Consider the following 20,980-nt stretch of genomic DNA (forward strand, 5'->3'; position numbering starts at 1 on the left):
CCTCCCCTGTGGGGTGGAGGCTTCTCAACGTTTCATCTGCATTTGGTGGCTCAAAGGCCTTCTAGCAGGTTTCCCTGCCGCAGGCTTTTGATGAGGGTGAAGATCATGGTTCAGTATGATTGCAGTGGTATACCAATTCTGGATTCGTTCTGGAACCCCCTGTATGATGCAAACTTGCCTCAGTTCAGGACCTAAGGCATTTTTGAACGTGTGGACTAGGAGTCTTTCTGGCCAGTCTCTTAGTCTTCCATCCGTTCGTCTGAACTCCCAAACTAACTCCTTCACGGGATGACCAGCCTGATACAATCTCTGGATCTGCTCTTCTGCTTCCATGTGTTGGGCCACATTGCTAAATCAGGTCGCATCAGTTGCATCTTCTAGCTCGGGAGCCACCTCCTTGTGGAGCTCCGCTATCCATTGTGCAGCCTCCCGCTCATTGATCCCCTCTGCTATTTCTTGAATCAATTCTCTGTCGGAAGGTTATTGTGCTCCAATTTGATCAATGTACGCCCAGACTCAATTCAGGAAGTAAGCTAGCTTCTCTGGAGTGCCATCAAATGTTGCCCGGAACAGTGGGGGCGTGGGAGCCGGCAGGGTAGAAGGCTGGGCAAAAGCCTGCTGAAGCATTGCTGGTGGGGTTGGAACTGGTGGGGTCCTCAGTCTCTGGGGCTACGCCTGGCCAGTTATCTGGAATGGTGTCATCTGCTGAGGTGGGGCAGGCGCCCATTGGCATTGGGCCCATCTATGGCCCGGGAAGACAGCCCACCCCGGTGGTGCATGATTCACAGTTTGCAGCCCAAACATCAGTGGCTGTCTAATGGGAAGTGTGCCCCACGGCCCTTTCTGCTGGCTGGGTTGAAGTCCCCATTTTGATGGAGGGCCCATCTGCGCTCCATGAGGGAGGAACACTGATGTTGGCTTTGCTCCAGTAGCCAGGGGTTGGATTGACTCACTGGTCGCTGTGTGGTAGGAGCCAAAATCTCCACTCCAGTGCATTGCAGAGTCTCTGCTAGGGAAGGAGAATGTGGGGTGGACCAGGGTCCACTTACATGGTCCTGAGCTAAAGAGGGGGTTGACTCCACTCATGTTTAGTTGTCCGAAAGGGTCTGGGAGGCTGGTCAGAGAATGACTGCGTGAGGGTGGCTGGGATCTCCATTCATCAGATCTGCTAGCCGGTGTCTGCTCTGACCTTCTCCAGTCATGTGCCAGAGTTTCCCTGGCACCCTCTTCCTCTCCAGCAGAAATTCCTTAGAGGTGATAAATCCAGAGGCTTTGCCTTTCAGATTTAAGTCCGCTGCCTCGACTGCAGCTTTAGAAGGCACATAAATGGCCTCGATATAGGTAGGCGATTCGTCAACTGTGGCCTTCTTTGCAGCTTTCTTTCCTTCCTCCATCTTCACTGAAATTTTGCACTGCCCAGGGTGGGTCAGTACTGGGTTTCAATACCCCTAACAGCTTTCCAATCCTGGGATAGCTGATGAAGTATTTTAAGGGACATTTGGATTAATGTCAGGGTTCCAAATAACATCCAAAATTAAATCAGAGTCCAAGGCAAAGTATAGCTCAAAGTTCCAATGTATTAAGAGAGTCATGTTGGCACATCTGGGAACACCCGAATCGGAAAGCTTCTTAGTTTTCCACACCCAATTGAAAGTTCAAGATCTTGCCCCCACATCCACAAGTCCATCACATGGTCCAATCTTCCACTGCCATGCTGGCAGTTCCACACATCAATTTCCAGTAAGGAGCAAAGGTACCAAGACAAAGGATGACCTTGGCAATCTAAAAGGAATTTTATTTTGGTTACATCACATCCTACTCCTTACTATCCCCCTGCCATTTCCCACTATAGATACAGCATAGTAGATAGAAATGTGGCAAGCCAAAGATCCAAAAGGAAACTGGCTGCAGGCCTGACATCAGGATTATTATAAAGTCAACTATTTGGAACCTTATTCATAATAAAAATGAGATCTTAAATGACTGTCTAAAAAAGATATCAGCAATATTTCCCCTTTCAAAACCACAAGGTTTTCATGAGAATATTAGCACAATTTACAAACCTTTATTTAAAAGTACTTATGGAATATGAATAACTCCCTATTCACCCACAACATGCTATAGTCTCTTTAAATTACATTCATATTTGTGTGGTACTGTACAAAATACAATATGAAATTATTGTAATATCCTGGATGGAATTCTTTTTTCTTCCAAAATGGTAAGATATTGCATATTATGTATGCCTGATGATTTGGAATTTAATATTCTATAATTCAAATATGTATGGATACATACATGTAAAATGTATATGGCATTGAACAGTCTGCTCCAAACTAAATGAACGTAAACATTTTTAAAGTATGGTTTCAACTTTTCTGAATCATTCCATGCATTTGAGAAATTTTGGTGTCAGATTTGTGAATCTGCCATTCTTTGGGGGGGGCATACTCCCTTTAGACCTTTCTACCCTTCTTTCCTATATATCTTATTTAATCGCTTTATAACTGCTAGTCTGTCGCCTAGAGGTCAGGCACTTTCTCACCTTTTGGGGAAGGGATAGGGCGGAAGAGCCATGTGGACTGCATCGCTCAGGAAACAAGCCTGAGAAAATCATCTTATCACTTTCCCAGAGTGTCCCTTACAAAAAGCATCTTCACATCTGCGGATTGGCCAAATCCACATTGGACGTTTGAGAGGGGATACTAACCTCTTTTATTACTAATATATTGCTTTAAGGACCCCAGACTCTGCTTTGCTTTCGCCCAGTTATCACTTCTTTTTTAATAAAAAGATCCTTTTGAAATGCAAAGTTTCAAGAGTCTTTACTTCCTTGATTAAGGGGACGCATTAGACCCTAGTGTTAGAATGAGCAGCTGCTCATTGGATGGTGACACTCCACAATGCCGATGCTTTTGAACTGCAAAATATTGATTGTTTCTTGATGGCCCTACGAGGCAGATTTGAAGACCCTTTGGCCGATTGCAAACCCCCGGGATCATATCAGGGTAGTGAAGCAAGGTTGCAGACCAGTAGCTGAATACACTGAGGAATTCTGAGACCTCGCACGCAGGTGGATTGGCCAGAGGACATCTTGGTGAGCTGGTTCAAAGATGGGCGAATGTGACTTGTACACTGCCTGTCTGGCCCGAAGGACTAAATATGGCCAGAAACAATATGAATGTGGAGAAGATCAACTCCCAACCCCAGGAAAAAGGGAGCCGTTTAAACCACAAGACATGCTAGCGCAATGGCCATCACCTTGCTTCAAGTGTGGGAAGGAGGGGTATTGCACCACTGAATGTTACTCAAAAGATCCTACCAGGAAGCCAGAATGTCCATCTGGCGGGATGCCTACAAAATCTACCCCTCGAGGGAAGAAAACGGCACTGAGAAGCCAAGAAATTTCCCCCTTCCTGAACTCCAGGAGAGGAAACTCCATCAAACACACACAGCCCTGAGATGACCCAAACCCATCTGAAAGCGATCCTGATGATGACTTGCTGGTTAGTGAACCAATTCAACCACTCACCCTACCTTTAAGATTAGTTATCCCTAGCAGAGAGGAGAAGGAGAAAGTATCGGCTTTGTTGGACTCAGGGTGTACCCAATGCTTAACTAGCCCAACCTTGGTAGGAAGGTTGAGGAGCCACCTGAGAAAACTAAAAATCCCCATCGCACTCAGTCAATTTCATGGGTCCTTAGCAGAGCGGGAGGCAACAACTTTTGCCACCAAACCCTTGCAAATAAACTTGGGATGCCACGATGAGACTTTAACTTTCATAGTAGCCCTGAGAATGGAATGGCCACTGGTCCTGGGTCTCACGTGGCTGAAGAAATGGAACCTGAAATAAATTGGAAATAGGGGTCCAAAAACTTCCAAAAGCACATGACCTTCTCAGTAACCTCAAAGGCAGGAAAAGAAAAAGAGAAGGATAATGAAACAGCAATGCTTGGCTGAGCAGTGGAGCCTCCAAGTATCCCCAAAGAATATTGAGAATTAGCTGTGGTTTTCAGCAAAGAGCGCACAGACAAGCTACACCCCCCACCGCGCCACAGATTGTGATATTGAGATCTTGCCAGGGGCTAGGCTACCAAAGCCAAAAATGTACTGTATGTCCCCTAGAGAACTCGAAGAACTAAGGAAATTCATCAATAAAAACCTACAAAGGCCCCATGAGACAGCTCTTTGCATCTCTGTGTCTTTAGGAACCTAAACATTGTGAATATAGAAAACATGTATAACCCCTCCCTTTAATGAAGGACGTGCTAGCTCACCTGTCCATAGGAAGTATCTTCTCTAAACTGGACTTACATGAGGTGTACTACTGCATCAGAGTAAGGGAAGGGAATGAGTGGAAAACCACTTTCAACACCCTATTAGGCTGTTCCCAATTTAAAGTACTGCCATTCGAACTACAAGGGGCCCCAACAGTTTTCATTGAATTGATAAATGAAGTCTTACATGAACATTTGTAGAAAGGGGTCCTTGTTTACCTGGATGACATTTTAACATACACAGAAACAAAAGCGGAGCATGTAAAACTGGTCCAAACGGTGCTAAACAAATTCCACTCCACGAAACTGTATGCAAAATTCTCCAAATGTGAATATCACCAGGAAGAAATTGACTATCTAGGATACTGCATTTTTCATGAGGGCATAGAAATGGACCCACAAAAAATGCAGCTGTTGGTGACTGGGAAACGCTCTGCACCTGCAAACAGCTGCAAAGTTTTTTTAGGCTTTGCCAATTTATATCGACAATTCATCCCAACTTTGCCTTCCCCATCACTAGCTTGATGAAAACAAAAGGAGAAACAAAATAAAAACCATGTCAGCCACTAAATTGGACTATGGCAGCGATGGCGAACATTTTTTGGCTCGCGTGCCACAAATGGGGGGAGGTCAGGGGGGTCATGTGCGTGTGTGCCACACCCATAATGCAATGCGCGACCCCCCCAGTGCACATGTGTGCACAAAAGGCGTGACCACCCCATTTTTACATGCTTTTTTCGCCCTCCCCAGGCTCCAGAGGCTTAATAGGAGCCTGGGGAGGGCGAAAAGAGCCTTCCCCGGCCCTCCGGAGGCTTCAGGGATCGTCCAGAGGCTTCCCTGAAGCCTTCGGAAGGCTTAAAACGACCCTCCGTGCAAACCGGAAGTGATTTCAGGGATCGTCCAGAGGCTTCCCTGAAGCCTTCGGAAAGCTTAAAACGACCCTCCATGCAAACTGGAATCACTTCCGGTTTGCTCGGAGGGTCATTTTGAGTGCTCCGAAGGCTTCAGGGACCGTTCGGAGGCTTCCCTGATGCCTTGTGAGCGCTCAAAACGACCCTCCGTTTGCTCGGAGGGTCATTTTAAGCATTCAGAAGGCTTCAGGAAAGTCTCCGGACGGTCCCTGAAGCCTCCGGGGGCGGGGGGGCTCTTTTCGCCCTCCCCAGGCTCCTATAAAGCCTCTGGAGCCTGGGGAGGGCGAAAAATGGCTATTAAAAATGGTGAACTCAGCTGGCCAGTGCGCATGCGCCTTGCATGCAGCACCTCGCGTGCAGCGCCTCACGTGCCCTGACAAATGGCTCCGCGTGCCACCTGTGCACACGTGCCATCGGTTCACCATCACTGGACTATGGAATGCCAAGTGGCATTCGAAAAACTCAAAAACTGTTTTCAGCAGAGCCGATACTAAAAGACCCTGACCCTGACCAACTGTTTGCCATACAAGCTATTTCATTTAAGTGGCCATGGGGGCAGTACTACTCCAGAAAAATGAACAAAATCAATTACAATCTTGTGCCTACACTGCCAAAAAAATGAACAGAAACTGAACAAAGAAGGGCAATTTGGGAAAAGGAAGCCTATGCAGTTTGTTGGGCTCTCCTCACCTGGCGCCACTTCCTTGAAGGAAATAAAATCCCCTTTGAAGTCTGGACTGACCATAAAAACCTGGAAGCCTTAAAAACCCCTTGGAAACTCTCCCCCAAACAAGTACAATGGGCGCAGTGTTTTGACTTCAAACTGAAATATCTCCCAGGGGGACACTTTTCCTTTGGCAGATTTGATCTCTAGAAAGCCACAATACAATAGCGTGAAATCAGAAATAATAACTTTCTTCTAAGATATAAAATGGAAGAAGAGACTGTAAAAGAGACCATTATAATCTGGGCCAGAAATTTTGGACATAATATAAAATTAGAAGATTGGGACAAATTGTGGGAAAGAAACTATAAGCCTTATAGGCGGTAGCCTATAAGGAGAATTTATATAAAATGTTCTACCAATGGCACTTACCACCAGCAAGATTGGCTAAGATGTATCCAAACTTATCTGCGGAATGTTGGAGATGTGGACATAAATCAGGAACGTTTTATCACATGTGTTGGACATGTTCCCATGCCAGAAAATATTGGCTTAACATTAAGATTGGCTGGAAGGAATCATGGAACAGAGGATAGTATTGAAACTAGATGTTTATTAGGTATATTAGACCCAGAGATGAATAAGAAATATAAATATATAACATTACACATGCTAATCGCTGCAAGGATTGCCCTTGCACAAAATTGGAAGCAAAAAAACTATCCCCCCAGACGATATGGTAATTAGGCAGATACTTGAATGTACTGAAATGGATAGGATGGCCATAGAGTTAAAAGGAAGAGAAGAGTTGGACTATTATAAAATTTGGAGTAGACTATACAAGTGGCTAGAGAATAGAAGCCAAAACAAGAAATAACAGTTTTGAAAATTATCGAATATACTACAAAGAAAAATGTATATTTAAAATTTGATTACATGCACTATACTACTATATTATAATATAATTATCATATTATCATTAGAATTGTTAAAAATTACAAAAAGGCAATAATTGAATAGTAAACCATAAAAGTAGAATACATATGCTGACACAGAAAGTATATTACGTTTTTATCTGTTTTGTATTTTTTCTTGTTTTGTTTTTAAACTTGAAAATGCTTAATAAAAACTATTTTAAAAAAATACTACAGGGGACTGGGGGGGAAATAATTACCAAAGTATACAATTAGTTCTTAAGATTTAAAATAGAGGAAGAAACAGTGAAAGAGACAATGATAAGTTGGGTGCAAAACTTTGGTTATAGTATCGAATTGGAACACTGGGAAAAACTATTAGAAAAACTACAAATTGACAATTTCAGCAGCCTACAAAGAAAATTTGTACAAGATGTTTTATCGTTGATATTTACCTCTGGCGAGATTGTCCAAAATGTTTCCAAAGCGTTCGCCTAAATGTTGGAGAAGCGGTTATAAACAAGGAATTTCCATCATATGTGGTGGTCATTCCTAAAGCTAGGAAGTACTGGCTCAAAGTAAATAAATGGTTAGAAGAGATTACAGGACAAAATATAGAGTTGAAACCAGAAGTATTTTTACTGGGCATATTAAGGGGAAACGTGTAAAAAAATTCAATACATAATACTGCATATATTAATCGCAGCTAGAATCGTCTTTGCTGAGAATCGGAAACAGAACAACACCCCCTCAAATCAAATGATAATAAGAAAGATACTTGAATGTGCAGAGATGGATAGGTTAACCATGGAGTTAAAGGATAGAGAAAAATCGGAATATTATAAAATCTGGAATATATGGTACATTTGGTTGAAAGATAGACAAAAAGTTACTGTATAAGGAATATGTAAGATGTATATCAAAAAGAGAGAGAAATGTATCTATTTGTAAATATTGTTATAATTTAAATGAATATACAATACATAATATAGTAATCTATATAAATAGTACATATGTTGATATAAGTGACATCGATACGGAAACACTGTAATGAGTGGAACTACATGTTGTTTTTTAATTTAGTATAGTCCTTATTGTCATTGTACAAAATAAATACAATGAAATTGGTTATTTGTAATGATGTTGAAATATGTTTAATAAAATTATTTTTAAAAGAAAATTAAAAAAATTGACTATAGTTTGTATGTGTGCGGGTGTAGATGTACATAGGTATCTGCATGCGCATGCACGTACACACACATACACACAGACAGCCATAAATAGTATTTGTTATTTATTCAAATTCTGAACTGAAAACAAATAATGCCATACAAATATATTAATTATTAAGGACTTTATATAACCTTTTAAATTTTGATTTTAAATGGTTCGAATAGTTGCACAAAATGAATACTACAGGTAGTCCTTGGGTTATTACAGCAACTGGGATTAGTATTGGTGTCATAGAGAATTGAAGGTGCCCAATGGAGACAACATGTGAACACATGAAGACTGGGGGTAGATGGTACAGCAAAGTGCAAGGGCAGGAAGGCCAGAGGATGGATGGTACACCATGAGGGCAGGAAGGTCAGTGGATGAATGGTGCAGGTAGATAAATTCTCAAGTTACTCTCGTAAATCATACCCTCTTGCGCTCTGGGGAGAGTTGCCAAAGTGATTTGCAATGTTCCCTGTCTGTAACCACATACCATTGGATGCTGTAAACACTGTAAGATGAGTCAATTGCCAAATGCCCAAATGTGATTATATGACTGTAGATCTGTCAATCTTAAGTACCACTAATTCAGTGCTGCTGTAATTTTGAACAGTTGCCAAATCAATGGGGCAGGGCCAATCAGAGGTGATATTTACAGGTTCTCCAAACTACTCAAAATTTTTGCTACCAGTTCTGAGGAACAGGTCAGAACCTGCTGAATACCACCTCTGATTCAAGTGCATTTTTTACTTGCCTCCCACACACCTCATCTTTATCTCTATCTTTCTTGTTCAGTCTAGGCCTTTCTCCCAGTACAAACATATGCTGGCAATTCTCCCAAATGTCTGCCCGTGTCTCAATATTCTTATCAAAGGTATCCAATTGTTGATTCATCTGTTTTATTTTCTTCTATCTTTCTTCCTTTATCGGCTGGTTTGTCAGTCCTTTTTTTTTTTTTGCTCCAGTGCTTGATTTATTTGTTGATGTTGTCAATTCATCTGTTCTTTCTGTTCCTTCTTCTTGCCATTTGCTGGTTTTTCTGATCCATGTTTTTTCCCTATTCATAGTCAATTTGCTGGTTTAAGTAGTCTATTTCATCCAATCTTTTTGTTGTCTTTGGTCTTTATTCATTGTTCTTTACAGAATATTTTCCATTTTCTTGTCTATACCATATTTTAATACTTTGGAACAACAAAGTCATCTCACTAAAAAGTCCTCTCATTTCCACAGCTTCAAGTCTAGTCATGATAGCAATATAAGTCCATCAAACAGTAAAAGTCTTATAAGTCTCTTCCATGTTTGTCTTACGTAACTCTCAAAGTTGAACTATTATCATTGTATTACTTCCATCATATACTGCTATGATTGTATTCAGCAACTACTCTTCACTCCATATTCACAGAAAACATTTCTTAATTGGATGTTAACAATATAAAGTGCTGTCTCTAAATTAAAAATGTACAAAAAACTTTCTTATATTTGTGCATTTTTCACTCTGCTCTTCCTAAATTTTGTTCATTCTTACATTTCATACACATACACACGCATTACATACATACATACATACCAGTGGTGGGTTCCTGCCGGATCGCACCGGATCGCGCGCGCTCCCTTTCAGCGCTCCACCTGGCTCGCGCGCTCCCTTTCAGCGCTCCACCTGGCTCGCGTGCTCCCTTTCAGCGCTCCACCTGGCTCGCACGCTCCCTTTCAGCGCTACACCTGGCTCGCGCGCTCCCTTCCGGCGCTAAAACCGGAAGTACGGTCTTGCCCCGCCCCTGGCGAAGCGACGACGCCTGCCTGCGCTCCACCAGCTCGGCTGGGAACGGAGATGTTTCCTCAGCGGTTCCCAGCCGAGCTGGTGGAGCGCAGGCAGGCGTCGTCGCTTCGCCAGGGGCGGGGCAAGATCGTACTTCCGGTTTTAGCGCCGGAAGGGAGCGCGCGAGCCAGGTGTAGCGCTGAAAAGGAGCGCGCGAGCCAGGTGGAGCGCTGAAAGGGAGCGCGCGAGCCAGGTGGAGCGCTGAAAGGGAGCGCGCGCGATCCGGTGCGATCCGGCAGGAACCCACCACTGATACATACATACATACATACATACATACATACATACATACATACATACATACGTTCCATTTTCTTTTTCTTGGGTTCAAAGATTTATGTACTATAGAGCATTTGTTTCAAGTCTGTTCCACATCTCTCTCATTTGTATTCCCAATGACCAACCCAGCCATCCCATATCACTGACCTTTTTGGTAACCCCAGCTCTTTGGAACAGCCTTCCACCTGAGATCTGAGGGAGCTTTCCAAAAGGCCATGAAGAACTGATTCTTGTCCCAAGCATTAGGTAGGAAGGGAGCTGAGCTTTGAGAATGTTGGTCTGGGGGAAGGCACTTTCATTTTTAACTACATATCAATGATACTTTGAGCAATCCAAAATCATTATATAATATAGGTGCCTACATAAGTCTTGTAAATAAATAAACTCCCATACAAATTTCTAAAATATTCCTTCAATTACTTCCCAAATAATTATATCTTTTGAATTTTGAAGGAATGAAAATGATCTCCTACAGCAAATTTTGCTTAGCAAGTTATTGTTAGTCCTCGTACTAAATGACACTAAACCACAACTGAGAATGGCAACTTGTTTGATGTGCTTGCTAAATGGAAAATCACATGACTGCAACTGTACTTAAGATTTAACTTCAGCTTTCCTTTTCTCCCACTCCCTAGCACAGGGCTGTCAAACTCCTGGCCCATGGACCAGATGCGCCATGTGCTAGCCACACCCACGCCGGGTTAAGTGTCCTGATAAGTGACATGATGCTGCCCTAATGATGTGAGGTTGACACCGCTGCCCTAGTTTGGCATACTCATTCTAACACTGGGATAATTAGCAAGAAGACAATTAATGTTTGTATTTACATTCATTGGAGGGAAAAAAAGACTACACAATTGGAAATACTTATTGAAAGGAAAATACTCTTGCAAGCTGTTTGCCTACTGCATTCACAGTTCTAGGCCCCAAATAACTCAGGAAGCAAACAAAAGTCAAAGTGTGAAAATGATTAAAGTCTTGTCAGCTCCAGGCAGCAGTTGCAAACTACTAATTAAGGTCAAAGAGCTTAGCTTAACTTGTGGTCAGTGCCTTTTGGGGAAGTGCTGAACTGTGAAGAAAAGAAGTGAAGAAAAGATTTCATATTTTAAGAAATCTCTTTACTGGGGGGTAGGAACAGTGAGACACAAGACAACAAATCCTCTGAATATAATGGCAAAGATGTTACAGACACAGATGCTGTAAAAGTTGTAAATTCATACCTTGCTCACAGTGTTATTTTTTTAGCCTGGCTGTGATTTTAACTACGGTTTATCTATCTAGCAACAGTCAATGACCATGAAGGAAATGGCAGCTGAGGTGGTAGGTGATAGAAAGCGGCTGACATGAGTAAAAAAAAAAAAGCTTGAATAGGGAATTGGTTAGAAGACCTCAGTTAATGTACCGAACTATTATCTGTAGTGTTTGTCTTTCCGAATCTGGATGCTGCACGTAGACAGTTTTGTAGTGATGTGAGAAAAGTGGATAAACCAATTAATAATGTTTTTATAGGCTAAGAAAAGCTCTCTATAATCCTGAAAGTACCATGGAGATAATATAATTGAAAGGTCTTGTCTACATGTTTCTGTAGTTCTTTAAGCTTCTTCATCTCTGTAACTTTGGCTTTTCAAAATAGACTTGTTCCCTGAAAAACAAGAGCTTATCCCACTAAGCATTGGCCCACAATTTATGTCCACAAGGCAGACATAAATCTTGGACACTGCAAATAAATTAAAGCTTTATATATAAATGAAAGTTAACAAAATGGAGGGAACAGTGTGTTCTGGATTTGTTTTTGTTGCTCTTTAATAATGCACTCCAAATGTGTTAGCTGAAGCAGCTCACTGCCCTTCAGTAACAAAAAAGGCACTCTGATTCAAGTAGAACATTAATTTAAAATTTCATGCAGGAAGAAAATTAAATTAAAAACCATCCCTTATGAATGTAATATTTTTGTGGTTTAAAAATTAAATTAGCACATTCTTACCAATTCTTGAGTATTCTGTGTGAATGGCAGAAATGTAGCTTCCAGAATAGCAACTTGGTCAACACTCAGTTTTTGCCATAGACTAATCAGCAGGATTACCAGCTGGGTGGCACTTTTTAATTTTCTGAATGCCTGGAACATAATGGCTTGGTTTTCTTCAGCTGCATCTGCTAGAGCTATTACCTACAAAAATTATAAACTTCTGTTAGGGAGTATTTGGCTAACACTTAGTTTTTTTCAGAAGAATCTGATGAACTTTCATTTTTAAAAAGATAAACCTTCTTCTCTTTGTCATCTTAAAATCCATATTGGAATTAATTAACATGTCATTACACGAATAGAATAGAATTTGTAGAGTTTATCTATATGCTATATTATTCAAGCTGATTCTCAGTACAAAATAGAATAGCCCTTAATAAAGTATAAGCATCCATTTAAATGCTATTTGTTATTTCTATATAAAGCCAGTTACCATTTTTTAAAAAAAACTTACAAACATATATTAATTGATGCAAATCAGCACATTACATGATTGATAAGTATATGTTTATAGTACAACAATAACTACTTGCACACCATACTCTGAAAGGAAATTGAAGCTGTACTGAGTGGCAATGCTACATTTTAAAAACATAAATTCACATAATTGTCTTAATATCAAATATCAGTGGAAAACATAATTAGAAATATTCTAAATAAATAGGTTAAAAAATCAGTGATCCTTTTTTATAAACACATTATTATTTATATTAAATCTAGAAATGGGATTCCCCAAGCAGTTCAAAAACTAACTAGCTCAATTTTACAGATCAAGAGCATAAAATAATTCTTATATGTGTTCCGTCAGCAGAGAATTTAGGGATTCTTCATGAATCAGATGTTACAGCAAATAGCATGAAAGTCTTTGCTTATATTTTATAAAAAACTATTGACAAAATAATTGCATGTTAAAGCTAATGAAAATTTGCACAGTAAGGTTAATATTATATTGATTCAATTTTTCTTTTTCAAAATTGCAACAGGGAAAATACAAAAGAAGATTGATTTGCATTAAAAGCAGAATTCATAGAATCATAGGGCTGGAAATGATTTTGGAGGTCATTTAGTACTGGAAGCCTCTTCTCATCCTGGACAAAGAGATACCCAACTTTTTATTGAAACCCTCCAGAAATGGAACTTGCATGACTTCAACTTAATAGTGTGTGCAGGCAGATGCTGCAAATAGATGCAAATGCAGGTAGGCATGTGGCTTGGCTTACGTATGGGCAAAAATGCACAGGCAGGCACTGCAGAATATAAGATCCACTTGCCACCCAGAAACTCACTGGGAAAGAAAGTGAAGGGAACAGGGGCAACTTACAACCTCTTACTAGCTTCTCCATCAGAGGTGGTATTCAGCTAGTTCACAGTGGTTTGGGCAAACCGGTACGGGAAATTTGACCTGGTTCACCGAACCAGTAATGGCCTCTGGTTGCCCCCGCCCCCCCACCCCATGCGAGAAGCCTCCCAGCTGCCACCTCTTTACCTGCCACAATCGAGCTACCTTCTTGCGCCGAAAACTACTGACCTCCGCTTCTTGAATGTGCAGAAAAAGAGCTTCAGTCCCGCTGTCGCCACCCTGTTCTTTGTACCGGCCACACATGCCCACCCTATGCCTGCTGCACCGGAAGAACAGGATGGTGACAGTGATGGGACTGAAGCTCTTTTTTGGCATGTTTGAGAAGCAGAGGTCAGTACTTTTCGGTGCAAGTAGTCTGCAGCTGATGCTGCCAGCTTGGTTCGATCTGCAAAGAGGTGGGGGCTAGGAGGCTTCTTTCATTGAAAACTACAGACCGAAACAGAGGCCTGAAGTCCCGTCGCTCCCATCGCTGTCCTGTTCTTCACGCCAGCCACACATGCGTACCCCATTGCCTGCTGGTGCGTGTGAGCAGCCGCACCCCATTGCCAGACCCGGCCAGGAGAACAGCCTGCTGTGCCAGAGGGATGGCATTGCGGCAGAATTCCTTGGAAGGCAGCCAGACTGCAGTATCCCTTTAAAGTACTTCTGCAGGGGGGGGGGGGGAGACCATAAAAGGACAGTCTGCAGGAGCTGCCTTTTCTGCCATTTCTGTGAGCATGGCTTGGTGGGAGTGATGTGACTGAGTGGGCATGGCCATCTCGACATCACTCATGTTGAGTTGGTCATGCCCACTAACTCACATGACCCCAAAGCTACTCCCACAGAATCCCATTCCTGTTCTCCATTGATTTTGCTTGTGAGAAGCTGGCAGGGAAAATCACAAATGATGATCATGTCACTGCAGAATGCTTGATGGCTAAAAGCTCAAGGACTGATCATAAATCCCCCTTGTCAAGTGCTGTCATAACTTGTAAGAAATGAAAAATAAATGACTATAATTGAGGACTCCCTTTATTCTGCTACTGGTTCAATCCAAAACTGCATTGGTTCTTTTGGCAATTATAGCACATTGCTGGATAATGTTTAATTTGTGGTTTACAAAAACTCCCAGATCCTTCTTGCAAGTATTACTGTTAAACTGGATATTGGCTTTTCTTGCCTAAGTACAGAACTTTACATTTCTTGCCACTGAACAACATTTTATTGGAGGAATCCAGTTCAAACCTATCAAGATCTTTTGGAATTTTGTCTTCTTAAATATTAACAACCTGCTCTTCCCCTGCTTTGGGCCTGCCAAATTTTCTGAACATCATTTTTATACTCCCCACCCCACCCCCACAAAAAAAAATCCTTATGAAGATGGTAAACTTCATAAGGAATTTAGGGCCAGGATAGAGTTCTGAAATCCCTATTTTATATTTTCTTCCATGTGGATATAGACCCATTAAATATCATGTGTTGGATATGGTTCATCTGATAGTGGCACCACCATAGAATATTGTTACAATTTATCAAGAAAAAGGTTATGGTCTAATATTAGTGGGCTATAACTGTCAGGCTTTGACAACATAGATCAAAAGTTCAGTATTTTATCTGTTTATATCCAATAGACAAAATCTTGCCAGGCAAAACTTATACTACACTCATCTTTACTGATATATCTTGGGTGATTATAAGTAGTGGCTACCTTAAATCTTTGTCAATATCTCTGATTCCAGCTCCAAGTGGTGCTATGTCTTGTTTTTTTCCCCTCCCTAAAATCTGCTCTGCCCTTTCTGGAAAACTGCCACTTCATTGTAATGCAATACACTATCACATTACCACCCCTTCATTGATACAATCCCTCACAATAAGCTTGAGAAGCAGGAGAAAGAGCCACAATCTAGACAATGATCTAATAAACAAAATATCAATGTCCCAACTGACAAACCCAGGCAAGCAAGTACTGTCGAGATGATCCAATCTCATTATGCAAAACTTTATTGAGTACATCTTCGGCACATATTGAGAGCAAATTCTACTTAATTCCCACGATTTTCACATAGTTAAATAATAGTTCCTTCCCTCCTTTCTATTAGTGCAGGTCATGTTGTCCAGTTAGGTGTCTGGCTATTGTTACAGAAACCTGTCCAAGTCTTCATCAACCATATGGTTAGATGAACTTGCTTCCCATGGGACAATTTCTTGTTGTCTCCTGAAATCTAATCTTCCTTCCCCCCTGATTCTGTGGCAAGCTAAGAAGTGAAAATGGCTGAAACAGCATTATCTCGCTTTGACTTTCAGTTCAGACACCCCACTCCCTCCCAGTATGTGAAAGGTACCTGAAAAATAGTAAACACATATTAATTACATCAGGGCTTCCCAACCCCACTAGGAAGGAGCCCTGGGCTTTTGTGAATACTTTTCATGGAATTTCCTTACTACCCGGTCCATCTTCATATTCTGGGCTTTAACCCACTGTGCTTCTGACATTGGGTAACCCTTCCATTGTACTAAGTACTGGAGTTTTCCCATATAGTCTGGAATCCAATACTCATTTAACTTCATAATGCTTTTCAACCCATCCATCCCATTATTATGAGACCTGGAACCTCTTTTGCCACTGGTCTTAGCCTGCATCCCACAGTGGCTTAAGCAAACTATAATGGAACACTGGGTGCACTTTTCCCAATGTACGGGGTAATCTGAGTTCCACTGTGACTGGGCTTATGACCAGGGTTTATGAAATAAGGAAAGGCCCTGTGTATTTCAGTCCTAGCTTTTTACAGGGTAGCCTTAATTTTAGATACTTTATAGACAGATACATTTTGTCCCCTCTATGAAATTTCCCCTGGGGCGATCGCTTGTCTGCCTGCATTTTCTGACTCTTAGTTCCTTTAGCTAATGCTTTCTTCACGTTTTCTTGGGCACTTTGGAGGGAACCTACCCATTCAGTCAAACTTACTGACTACAGGGGTTCCATAGGGTATTCTGGCATGGGCACAAATTCTACCCCCGTTGCTACCTTAAAAGGGATAAATACCATACTACTATGTATGAAGTGGTGGGATTCAAAAAAATTGTACTACTGGTTCTGTGGGCATGGCTAGGTGGCCATGTGACTGGGTGGGTGTGGCTAGGTGGCCATGTGACTGGTGGGCATGGCAAACTCGACATCAATTATTTGCCCTTATTATTGTTTTAAGTATAAAACAGTTTGGACTCGATTGTGGTTGTAAGTTGAGGACTAACTGTTCATGTGAGACAGCAACTTTCCAAAAAACGGTGGGCATGATCCTAGTTCCCCCTACAAGGATTTCCCCATCCAGACCTTTTGCTTAGCAAATGTTCTTTTTTTATATAAATACTTTATTGAAAAGATGCAATGTCCGGATAACAATTACAAACAAAGTAAAGGCAAAGAAAAATCAATAGCAAGTCTTAACATACTTAACAAACTAATAACTATAACAATAATATATTTACACTAATTATAATAATACAACCAAAGAAAAAAAGTAAATTTCTACTTACATTAGCCTATTTACAATTTTTCCATACTATATCCATAATTCTATAGCACCTTTATTTTCCATACTAACAGTTATTGACATTTGTCAACTTCCCTCTTATTTCTACCTCTTCTTTCTATCCATTCATAAAATTTATTCTATGTCCTATAATATTTTGAATCTTCTTTATCTTCAATTTTTAAGGTTAATCTATCCATTCAGCACAATCCCAAATTTTCCTAATTATGTCATCATCCAGTGGGGTGTTCGCATTTTCCCAATATTTAGCATATATTATTCTTGCTGCCGTCAATATATGTAACACTAACTATATGATTGCTTTGTTATAACTTTCCAACAGAATATTTAAAAGGCATGTTTCTGGTTTGAACTCAATATTTTGCAGTTATAATTTCTAACCAATTATGAATTTTCTCCCAGTAATTCATTGCTTTCTTACACGTCCAACACATGTGGTAGCATGTTCCTGGAATCTGCTAACATTTCCAGCATTTGGCGGAGTTCTTATACATTTTAGCTAGTCTTGCAGGTGGCAAATGCAGGTGGCCTATAAAACATTTGTAGAGGTTTTCTTTATAGGCCACAGCCATCATCAGTTTTTAGTTTCTCTCCCAAATTTTTAACCTTTTCTAATTCTATATTGTATCTGAAATTCTTTGCCCAGGCAATCATCGTTACTTTAACTATCTCTTCCTCGATTTTATAGTTCAGTAAATAATTATATGTATGTGTGTGTGTGTATACATACATACATACATACATACATACATACATACATACATACATATCGATTTTTCATCCATTTACACCCCATAATTTAACATCTTTTTCATTCCTTGATTGGATCTGAAAATACAGCTACAAGGATAAGTCCATCCCCTTACTCTGCAATTGTCTGGATCACCACTTTCATCTAAAATATCCTTGTAATATACAATTACCCCCAATTTATAAGATTTGGATATATTATTGCTTACAATGGAGAGAGCCAGACTGGTACTTCCCTATGATGTTGTAGTGTCCCCCCCCCCCCCGATCTTAAGCAACGCGCACCTCACATAATGCCTTTGGAAATATTTGTGCGCCATATTTCTGCCATACCAGAGAAAGGCATACCAGCCTAATTGCAAGTCATGCCCTTCTAGTAAGAACAGTCTTCTGTTATTTAAATTTACCCAATCTTTTAGCCAGGTGAGGGCAGTCTGGGAATCCAAAATCACCATTATTACTAGAATCTGTAGTAATTTCAATTTTATTCTTGATTTTTTTCCTTGCCAAATATACTTCAAAGTCATGTTATTTATTTCATCCAAAAATTTCTTTTCTAATTTTACTGGTATGGTTTGGAATTTAAAAAAAGTAGCTTTGGTAATACGTTCATTTTTCACAACTGCAATTCTCCCTATCATCGATAACTGTAAATTCTTCTATCTTTCCAAATCTATTTTAATTTGTTGCATTAGCTTTGTATTATTGTCCTCTTTGATTCCACACCTTGCTGGTTAAAAAAATTCCAAGGTATTTAACATGTTTTTCTATGTGTAAACCAAATTTTTCTATCAATTTCTTTTCCTGTTTGTTGGCGAGATTTTGGACAAATACCTTGGTTTTATCTTTGTTTATTTTCATCGCTGCCACTTCTCCATATTCTTCAATTTTCTTTATCAATTTAGGGCCAGTTTCTATGGGTTCTTCGAATATAAATACTAAATCATCAGCAAAAGCTTGTAGCTTATATTTTTTGTTTCTAATTTCCATTCCTTTTATCTCTGTGACTTGTCTTATATTTCTGGTCAATACTTCTAATGTTAAAATAAATAGTAATGGGGAGAGGGGACAACTTTGCCTTGTTCATTTTTGTATACTAAAACTTTCTGTCACATCTCCATTAACCAATACTTTTGCATTCTTTTTTTAAAAAGGATTTTATTGATTTTTAAACATTTATAGGAAAGGGTAGGTGGATATGCAAAAATTTTGGCAGCTCCATCGTGCTAGAGGTAGAAATCTCTCCAAATCTCACAACTTTTACAGAAAAGAAAAAACAAAAGATAAAAGATAAGCAGAAACAGCATCTTGTTATACATTGTATCAACCATGTGTTCAATCATCTCTTTTGCCACTTTCTAATATATCAACAATTACAATGATATTTCAGATATATTTATTTTTGTGACCTGAGTCTTTTTTTTTTTTAAAAGCAAAGTTTTTTATTGGTTTTTGGGTGTTTTACATAGGGAAAAGGTAGGGGAAAGGTTACAAATTTTGGCAGCAGCGAAATGCGGTAGGTGCACCCCCCCTCCAACTCATAGTATACATTTGCATAAGATTCAATATTAAGTAGTAACATATAGTCAGTGTGGTAAATTCAATTGGTAATTTCGACCAGTTTATATCAGGTGGATTTTCTTACTCATTTGTGTGATCTGAGCTTTCTTGATGTCGCCCCATCTCCCCCCGCTGGCAGAGCTCCGGCCCCTCCCGTGTTGTATGTCTGTTGTGGAGTCTTCTGGTTTTTCTAGGAGTAGTTTGTTTTTCTCCATAAAGGCCTGCGCCTCTATGGGTGTATTTATTCTAACTCTTGTCTCCTCCAAGAATATTAACATACCTTCAGGCATCAACCATCTAAACCACACCCCCTTCTGGTATAATTTATTCGCCAATTGCGAATAATGTTTTCTTTTTTCCCTTACTTTCTTGGGGATCTGTTTCAGAATGGTTATCTCCTTATTTTTGTATGTCAAGGCTTGCCCCCTTTGTGCATTCAGAATTTCATCTCTTGTGCTTTTCCTAAGAAATTTAATGTGTACCTCCCTGGGAACATTGTGTGTTCTAGCGTAAGCTGAGTTCACTCTATAGGCCAGGTCTATTTCCCACCCCATCTGTTGTTTCTCCTTCTGAATGTACTCAGCCAAAATGTTTGTCATGATGTCCCTTATATTTTCATCATCTGTCTCCATCACATTTTGAAATCTAAGATAAAAAGACATTCTCTCAAACTCTATTTTCATTTGTTGGGTGTCAAGTTCTTTGTTTCCCTTCTGCACCCCCTCTATCCCCTCCCTCATCTCAGCTGCCCCGCCCTCCAGGAGATCCAGTCTCTGTGAGTTCTTATTAATTTTATCCTGGTTCTCTTTAATTTCTTCTTTCATCTCCTTCAGTTGTCTCTTTATTTCCTCTTGTCCCTGTAGAATTTGCTGAAACATTTGATGAAACTCCAGCTCTGTAGATTTAAGTTGCTTTAAGGCTGTTATCGTTGATTGTGTACTAGGACTGGAGGTTGCAGATGTCGGGGCAGAGGCAGCAAAGCCTGGCTTTCCAGGGGGTGGTCTTTTAGATGCCATTGTTTATAAAGTAAAGAGTCCAGTCAGTATGGAGAAGGATCAATCAGGAGGGTAGAACAGCCAGGAGAGTCCAAGAGACAGAAGGTTCAGGCAGAAGAGAGCTTTTATTTCCACTGACCCTGGCAATAGAGCCAAATTTCCACTCCAGGGAGTTCAAAAAACAGCAATCCACAATAGATTTGTCTGAGTAGCACGGAGACAAAGACCGGAAGCCTGAAGTTTTAAAGGTGGAGTCAGATTTCACATTTCATAAAGACAACGGAAGTGTGCCATCTTGCCCTGCCAGCTTCGGGTTTAGAGGCAACAAATAAAGTTTTCAAAGTTCAAAAGTTCAAAATTTCCAAAGCTTCCAGATCTTCATTATATTATAAGTTTAAGTCCCAAAATCCACTTAGTAAGGGTGTGACATCATTGGTTTGGCTCTCCCCCTCCTCCTTCCCTTGGAGCTTAGAGCACGCTTGTTTCCAGCCGCTTGTCCGAGGGGGGGGGGAAATCCCCCTCCCTCCAGCCGCGCCTCTCCAAATCAAGCCGAAAAGTAAAGTTTACACAACTGGCAAGTTTTAAAAGTTAGTTATGGGAATGGAGGAAGTCTACGCCTCACCGCACCGCCGCCGCTTCCTTCAGCTTTCTTTTTCTCCACACGGCATCGCAGCGAAGACGCTGG

The 20,980-nt window shown here is 40.5% G+C and overlaps 1 protein-coding gene across 1 annotated transcript in view; it reads right to left on the bottom strand.

Annotated features, from left to right (window-relative positions):
• Nucleotides 1–20,980, bottom strand: part of BBS9 (Bardet-Biedl syndrome 9) — a 377,930-nt gene that overhangs the window by 206,383 nt on the left and 150,567 nt on the right. Inside the window, exon 16 of the mRNA XM_081970652.1 lies at nucleotides 12,062–12,244. Within this exon, the coding sequence (XP_081826778.1) occupies nucleotides 12,062–12,244 (183 nt within the window). The remainder of the gene's footprint in view (nucleotides 1–12,061; nucleotides 12,245–20,980) is intronic.

The sequence above is a fragment of the Natrix helvetica genome (assembly GCF_964273705.1).
Source record: "Natrix helvetica genome assembly, chromosome: Z".
Classification (NCBI taxonomy): domain Eukaryota; kingdom Metazoa; phylum Chordata; class Lepidosauria; order Squamata; family Natricidae; genus Natrix; species Natrix helvetica.